The sequence below is a fragment of the Corapipo altera genome, unplaced genomic scaffold (assembly GCF_003945725.1).
Source record: "Corapipo altera isolate COAL_440 unplaced genomic scaffold, ASM394572v1 45, whole genome shotgun sequence".
Lineage (NCBI taxonomy): Eukaryota > Metazoa > Chordata > Aves > Passeriformes > Pipridae > Corapipo > Corapipo altera.
The window spans coordinates 3,384,027-3,392,903 of NW_020884877.1; the positions used below are offsets into that span (position 1 = coordinate 3,384,027).

The window sequence follows — 8,877 nt, forward strand, 5'->3', positions numbered from 1 at the left end:
GAGAACACCCTGGCATCCTTCCACTCACTCTGCTTCAAGATAATGTGTAACAGACTGCCAGCCTGTTTGGGAATAATCTTTGCTATTCATTTGCAGCCCTGATCTGAAAACCTCTGAGAGTTGAAGGTTAAGCAGTTTGAGTTCTGGCTGGAAGATGCAGCTGACTTTATACTTGAACTCTGAAACAGGTGCTCAAAGGTTACACCTGTAACTTCTGCATTACAGCTGCCTCTTACCCACGCCCTTGAACTGAGAACACCAGTAGGTAACAGAGGTAGGGAGGAACTAGCTCTGTCCTGCTATGGGCAAGCTGAAGCCAGTCTGCTCTGCTGTTGCTGGTTTTGGAGCACAGCAATTCCAACAACATCGAGTTTCAGCAGTACTTAACTTCAGAACTGGTTTGTGACTCTGTGTCTGGGGGACAGCTGCCTGGTGACCATACTGCTTCTACCCTTCATCTCATGCGTACAATGCTCCTCTGGTTTTTAAGCTACAAGTCTCAATGTGCCAAAAAATGTGGCCTGAACATTAGAAGTGTGCAAGGGACAGAAATAAGCAGGCAGAAAAGCATGGCTTTTAAAGGTGCTCATTCTTCTTCTCCTTCCTGTAATGTTTATTTGAGAGTGTTGGAGCCAATTCTGTGCAATCTATTTGGGGATGCAAAAAAAGGCTACCAATTTTTTTTCAGAACCACTATGTGGGAAGAGCACCATTCCTCATGGTTTTCTTTTTCTATACAACCACTTATCATGAGCAGGGCTGAATGCCATTTGGCTGGGGTGTGCCAGGCATCCAGAACCTGGCCAAATCCTTAAGAAATAATCAGCAGCGTTCCACCACACACATCCTTCTGCTTTTCCCAAAGTACAGTGTCATTGGACTGAGCTGGTGGATGTTTCAGCTCATTAACTTCACAAGTTAATGGTTCTCGTTACTCAAATTAGTATTGAGACGTAAATTAACCTTTTCCCTCTTATCTGTTAAATAAAGGGTATAATCTCTATATTCAGGATGTTTCTAGAAGATTATTACTCACGAGCATGTGGTTTTGATTGATTATTTCCAGTTCTAGTAATCATTAACAACTACTGGTAGTTCAAGAATTACTTTTTATTTCAGAGGGTGGAATTTATTTGGCTTTACACCAAGGCACGTTAAGTAAGCTCTGCTGAGCACTTATGACCTTTCTCTTCAATCATATTGTTATGTAAAGAGGCAATACATTCTACTGCTTGTGCTTTTTCAACTCTGAATTTCACCTCTACTGTTAAGAAAATATGCTGACATATCAAACAATGTAACAGGCAAAGCAGAACAAAATGAGTCAATATTTAAATTATTTTTTTTCTTTTAAATTATGCTTTCTCTATTACAGTATATTGATCAAAAGACAGACACACAACTTTGAAGGTGGATAACCAGAGGAAAAACTTGCAGAAATGTACAAGGTAAGATAAACTGAATAGAAGAATTACATCAAAATACACATAATCAAAGTCCAAGACATAAAACAAATGTAACTTCTTGATTAAACATGACTAATAGGAAGACACGTGCCCTATCTTGAGAGTTTGTAACTCTGCTGCAGCCATGACGCAGTAAGCCAAAGCTGGGGAGGAAACAGAAAGGTGGTTGGATGATGTTTTCCTAACCACAGACACGTGAATAATTACATGTGTCTGTTCTGCACACCTTCTGGCCCAAAATACTCAACATTTTTCACTTGTTGCCTTCAAGTATTTTTAGCCCAAAATATCCTCCCTACCACAGCTGGGTTGCTCGGCTGTGCCACCATTCTCTGACATTGTTTTCGCAGAGCTGATCCTCAAGTGTCCAATGAGACTTTAGTCTAACAAAGCACATGTAGCAAAGAACCTGAAGACAACACAAAAGTTCCTGTGGAATGAACTACCAATAGGGTGTATTAGATTTGTTCTCAAACTAAGTCCATGATGTCTTGGGTGATCAGTGTAGGGTATTACAAGGTTACTTTTCGTACAAGTATGTGGCAGAATAGGGGATGGTCTAGTAATTTCAGAACTGCTTCTATTTCCTCCTAAAATCAATATAACTGTATTATCCAGACAGGCAAGTGGTTTGGCTTCATGCTTCATTATAGGGATATCTAATTTCCTGAAGCTCTGTTCATTGATCAAGGAATCAGGTGAAACTTTATCTAAACATTCCAAATATCCAAGCACTTGGTCATCGTTTAAAAATTGCCTATGACAGGAAGGCTGTGAAGTCTGTTGTCTGACAACATCCCTTTCCTGTGGTACAAGGCCAAGTATACAGAGAGAAACAAAATTATCAGCATTTCTTGGCTGCTGTTCTTTCTTTGTGCCATCCTACAACATGTCTAATTCAAAGCACCTCGAGACATATTTCACAGACTTATTATGTCAAATTCCTGTTTCTCAAAGAAGAGAATGATAACCTGTCAATTTGTAACCCAGGTTGTTTCACTTATGTGTTTTACAGCGTGACCCAATTCAATAGTTGTCTCAGGACAGCTGTGAGGGAGTGACAACCCCTGGCATGTGTGTGGGAATGAGTGATGTTGCCACCAGAGATCATGTAATGTTAGAAACACTACCAATTTCAATAGCACGACCCAGTCAGTTGAGGTAAAAGCCCAAATAATTGGGTCTAATACTGCTATGGAAACTATGCTGAGGGCTAAAAATACTACTTAAAAGGTAGAGTTTCTTTTCTTGTACATTTTCCCATCAACTCCTGACTTCAGTGAGAGTTGTCTCAAGCCCTGACTGAAAAGATGGAGCATTATGAAGCAGTTAAAGATGATTTGAAGAAGTTCTATGCCAGCAGTTAACTGTTGTGGAAATGTTCAAAAGTCCTTGTCTAAACATTAACTCACCCTTGGAGTGTGATGGTACACTGTGTGCTACTGGAAGTGCTGCTGGTCTTTCTCCCTTTCACCTCCTTAAGAAAGTTGCATGTTTATAAAGGGAGATTTAGATGTGGGAGGAGGAGGGAAATCTTTCAAGGTTACATCCTTCAAGAATTAAAAAACATTGTCTGTTTTCCCATTAGTCTTTATGGGACCGTTTGTTTTTAAGTCAACAGGAGACATAAACAGTCTTGCAACTTACAAGGAGACCTGCAACTCATGGCAATTGCAAAGGACGGCTGAGGACATGCAGAAATGAGAGGGTGTCAAAAATATCAAGGCAGAAAAAAAAATGTGGTTTTGCTGACTAGCTTGCCATTTCAGAGCTAGTGGGATTTTGTTGGTGCTGGCGTTATAACCTGTACCTGATCAGAGCTGTTTCTATGTACTCCAGAGGAGCCTTCTGGAGGTTGGAGACTTTTAAACTGTTTGGATTACCACCTAGGAGACAGTTTCAGTTACAGTCTGACTGCTTGTTTTGCTTGCTTGATTTTAGCTTGTTTTTTGTTGTTTTTCTCCAGGCTGGGTAGATCTGCTCCAAAGCCTGGCTGTTCTATTAAGCTTAAGCTTCTACAGAGCCACAAGCCATTTCAACCTGAATTTGTGAAAGGGTAAAACCAAGGCTTTTCCTACATGGGACCATTAAACAGGATTCACTTTTATGCCTTTGCCTGCAAGACTGCACCTCTCCAAGTGTCTTCTTATGGTGCTGGAACTCAGAGCTGAAAGCAACCAGTTTAGGATGAGGGGTGGCTGCAGCACAGACTGGCTTCTCCGTCGCTTCAGGGCTGGGGTGGCACATGCAGATCATACAGTTATAAAATGGTTTGGATTAGAAGGGACCTTAAAGATCATCTCGTTCCAACTCCCCCTGTCATGGGCAGAGACACCTTCCACTAGACTAGGTTACTCAGAGCTCCGTCCAAGCTGGCCTTGAGTACTGCCAGGGATGGGGCAGCCACAGCTTCTCTGGGCAACCTGTGCCAGTGCCTCACCACCCTGACAGTGAAGAATTTCTCCCTCATATCTAATCTAAACCTCCCCTCTGTCACTTTGAAGCCATTCCCCCTTGTCCTGTCACTGCATGCACTTGTAGAAAGTCCCTCCCCATCTTTCCTGTAGGCCCCTTTAGGTACTGAGATGTTAATGGTCAGCCAGAGATCACCCAGTGCAGTGGAGCTTTGTGCATGAAGAGCCTGGTTTTGGTCAGCCCGAGTGCTCTGACCTTCGCTCAATGCAGGCACTGATTTTACGTGTCCATTCCCAAGAGCAGCGAGACATGAGTTCATGAGCTCCCCTGAGCTCTCTCATGCATGCTCACCACAGACATCTGGGATATGATGGAGCAGTCAGACGATGTTGTCGCTTGTTTCTATTTGCTTGCACGAGGTTACCAAGCTAATATTTGAGGATCAGGAACACAAAGAGAAGATCCAAATTTGCTTCCACTCCGTGGCCTCCTGTAGTATTGAGACCTGGACTGCAGTTTGAGAGATGTCATTCGAATTAAGCATTAAATATGATTGTGAGAGGAATGCATGGGGTATGTAACACTATGATTTAGGTATATTATAGTGCAAATAATATGCAGTGTGCTGGGTGCAGCAGAGAATACTTCTCTGGTAGGTAAACTGTTGGCTTCTGAAGGTGAATGTTCTGATGTGCAAAGAATTTTACATCTGAAATATGCTATGACTGATAATAAGCATGAGGAACGATGGTGCTGTCTCACCGACCAAGATGAAAGGAAACAACAAATAGAGTAAAAGGAAAAAATTGTGCCAGTCTTTGCAGATCATCCTCAATAATCCTACTTCTGTGATTTGCTTGCTCTGTTATATACACTAGAACATATCATATATTGTCTGTTAACTGTGCTAGCAATGTCCCAGGCTCTTGTAGTCTTTCTTCATGTCATTCTCAGCAAATCCTCCAAATATTTTTCCCTTTAATTTAATTAGTCACTTCCCCGTTTGCCTGGAATGTGAGTGACGAGAAACGAACTATGGACTCATCAGTGCTCTACAACAGGGAGGGTATTTTTGATTTTATTTTTTTGCTTGTCATTTGGGGTCACTCCCTCAACTATTACCTTCTAGTTAAATCCTCTGAATGTTTTCCTTCTTGTTGGTTTTCTGAGCTATTATTGCTAGACATTTGAAACTTCATTTTCTTAGATTAAATAGTAACCATTTACTGCTCATGCTTCTATGCTCAGAGGAAGCTGTTCCGTATCCTCTGTACAATCCAGTGGGGAATGTTTCCTGTGGCTGACTACTTTTCATTTGAATCAATATCAAAATGTTACCCAAATGTGCAGCAATTTAGCCTCACAAAAGAAAAAAATATTTTTAGGAACTGCGGCTAGAATCAGTAGAATGCTCGAATAGATAATAGTGGTATCTGGTCCTTAGCTCTCTTTTGGAAAGCATTACCCAGCAACAAATGAAATGGAGCCAACATAACCATTTAAAATAGCAAAGTAAACAGTTCATGTCGTAGTCAAGATAATCCTTAATTTCTGCTGCTTATCTGAGATCTGCCCTGCTGATCTGATGGGAGGATTTAACCTTCCTGAAAGCTGTTATCAGTGTATGTGCTTGAACTGGGGAGACCTCCTTCCACCTGCTTTTCAGAGCCCTTTTTCCTAGGAGATTAACACTATGCCCTTTTTAGAAAGGAAAATCTTTAAAATATGTATTATTTTTAGAGGGATATACTAGGACTTTTTGCTACAGTACAGCTTAAGGGAAATACTAAAAAAATATAAAAAATGCCTATTTAAAAGATATTTTACTTTTTTTCTTTACAGAAGAACCTTGTCTTAAATTCTCATAATTTTTGTCTTACAAAAGAACACGTATAGTTGTGGAAATTAAAAAGAGAATAATTGGCTTGTGGTTGGTTGTATAACCAAATCAAAAGCTATCGGGAATTTTAATTTCAAATTTCTTTGAGCTACATTGGAAACCATTTTGTAATTTTCTCTTTCTCTTGGGATACTGTGTGAAACCCAGAATGGCAGAGCAGATGGTGTGTCTTCTCTTTACAAAGAGACAAGTAACATCACTCTGTTCAAGGGGAAAGTCTAAAGAGGGTTTCACTGGAATATAGGATGGCCCAGTCTAATATCTGGATCAAAACAAAAATCAGTGTTGGTTTAATAGGTTTAATGTGTAATACTTTTCACAAGCTCTATTTCTGATGCTATTTTTACTATGTTTCTTATGGCTTATTTTAAAATTTTAAAAAATAATCTGTTTTTAGATTAAGACTCTCTGGTATACCTGTGCCATTGGGAGGAGGGGAGAGAATCACTGGGTGAAGTGTCTCAGGCTTAGTCATAATAGGAGCAAGGAGTGATGGCCTGAATTATGCAGCAAAAGTTCTCAGAATAGGGAATGAGTCACTATTGCCCTTGAACTTTGTGGATCTGAAACTATATTTATCATTTCACATTGTTCCCAAGCTGTGTATTTGCAGTCCCCCACACAGAGCAACTTGCATTTTCTGCCCTCAAGAGCTAAAACACACACAAGGGAATTTCCAGGGAGCAAAGTTGAGGATTAATTTCTTTAAGTGAGTTTTAAGAAAAGCTTTATTGAAGAATACTTGCATCGGGAGACGACTGATGTGAAGGTAATACTAAAAGGTTATATAAAGGATTAAGGCAATACCATACAAAGCAGAAAAAAAAGGAAGTGGGTAAAATTAAAGAGTTCCTGTACGGTCAAGAATGTGTAGCACATGGTACTCTTACGAGAGGAAAACATTTTTGTGAATGTACTAGCTTTTTCTTTTCCTTCTCACCTCCTTATCTGCAATGTTTTGAACACAAACTGGAACACCAAAAGGAAAGATCCAGATAATTACATTTTGCCTTCTTCCCCCACTGCAGTACAAGAGATGAATTACATGAATTTTGTACCAGGTCATGGCTAAACAGCTGGTTAAACACCAAAAAAACACCTTGGCACTAAAATTCATCAGGGAATCTTATAGTGTCTGCAGAACTGTGTGTTCAGTTAGCGACCTGGAATTAGCACATCCTGGAAGCGCGCTCGCTGTCTCTGGTCTTACAGCAGCAGCCTCTGTAAAGAGATTGGAAAAGGTGCTCGAGAGACTTCTATCTTTAGAATATTTTACATAACGGAATTTTAAAAATGAGAAATATTATTATTGGGTGGCAGGATAAAAGAGGTAGTATTGGCTTGCCAAAAAAGACTTAGCAAATGGAAATCCAAAATTAGTTCCAGGAAATATAATAGGTAACGTAATAAGTATGTGAGAACTGTAGGTACTTTGCATTTTTGTATGTGAAGTAAGTGCAGCACAAGATTACACATCCCACACTGGTATTTCAAGTTTCCTTGTTCAGTGGGAAGAAAAACCATTGGTGTGTGGAGGCTCATTTTATAGGCATAGATTATCAGCTATCTTTAAATCTGCTTCCAAAATCCCTCATGGCTGTCGTGACAACATATTAGCATAGGGAACTCCTGTGGGTATTTGTGCTCTGGTGTAAGTATAAGCATAAGCAAAGGCTATTCTCAGTGTCTAATTGTGGTTATCTCAGAGTGCATGGAAAACGGGTAACAAAACCCTCTCTGTTTTATGGGGGTCTTTAAGAGCAGTTTACTACACCTAGACAGCCGGAATTTTCAATCTAAGGGGTTTTGGAAAACAAAATATCAGTATCCTCAGAGTAAAACACTTTCAATAATGTGTGCAGCAAGATCATTTTAACTCAGAACTATAACTTAACCGCACCCACCTCTGCCAAACATAATAAACATACCAGAAGAAATAAACCTCAACACATGGGGAAATTATTCACAAGGATATTTAGCAGTAATAGACTCACAGCTCCGTAAGTATTTACATTTTTGCTCAGAAAGCGAGAAGACCAGGGACAATCTAAAAGCTGGTTTGCACATTGGCATTACTGATGAAGTTGGATGACAAGAGATCTCTGCTTCTACTGTTACCCATAATGGATACAATTTACTAATATAGATTTGTACTCATCTAGGACAAATTTAGCAACTTGTTATGAGAGCAAAGAGTTTCACCAAGTAACTGCAAAATCTGTGACTTTTAAAATGCTATGTACTGGCAGCTGTGACAGAAGCTCGAGTGTATATAAGGAGTGACATTTACACCTTGTGCTGAAGCCTTGTAGTTATTTTCTGATGCTCTTCCCACTTTGGCCTTTAGCATTGCACTACTATGGGTCATTTTCACACTGACTAAATGTTTGATGAACATGAAGAATGGCTGTACGCAGTTCACCTAGGCATCCAGGTGGTCTTCTGTCTTTTTGTGTTTGTTTGGTTTGCTTTTCTTGGTTTAAGAAAAAAAAAACAACAAACTTCAGACATTTGACCAAGACTTACAGCCTCCACCATGAGTTTTGGCAATGACTACGCAGTTACGTTTTTATTGAAAGTACATGGAAAGCCCTTAGTGGCTCTGCTCATTGCCAGAAGCATTTGTCTCAAACAATTTGGGAACTAGTGTTCCTGCTGAGGGTATTTCCAACAGGCTGCTGTTTCCTGAGCCCTTTCCTGGGGTGCCTGGTGGGCAGGATGGGGTGGCTGATGCAGGTCCTGCACATCCTTCTCTTCTCTGTGGTGAACAGTGACAGGACCCGAGGGAAGCGCCTGAAGTTGTGTCAGGGGAGGTTTAGGTTGGACATTAGAGAAAGGTTCTTCAGCCAGAGGGTGGTTGGGCACTGAACAGGCTCCCCAGGGCAGTGGTCACAGCACCAAACCTGACAGAGGTCAAGGAGTGTTTGATGATACTCTCGGGCACGTGGTGGGACTCTTGGGGATGTCCTGTGCGGGGCTAAGGCTTGGACTCGATGATCCTTGTGGGTCCCCTCCAATTAAGAATACTCTCTGATTCTCTGCTTCTGCACGCACATCAGAGGCGCTTTGCAATTCGTAATCAAAAACATACAGTTT

General features: G+C 40.6%; 1 protein-coding gene across 2 annotated transcripts in view; it reads left to right on the forward strand.

Annotated features, from left to right (window-relative positions):
* The first annotated feature begins 4,434 nt into the window (after window positions 1-4,434).
* GLS (glutaminase) overlaps window positions 4,435-8,877 on the forward strand; it is a 68,263-nt gene continuing 63,820 nt past the window's right edge. For both annotated transcript variants that reach the window (XM_027637236.1, XM_027637237.1), the window contains exon 1: window positions 4,435-4,454. In XM_027637236.1, coding sequence (XP_027493037.1) covers window positions 4,450-4,454 — 5 coding nt within the window. In that variant the 5' untranslated portion in view covers window positions 4,435-4,449. The remainder of the gene's footprint in view (window positions 4,455-8,877) is intronic.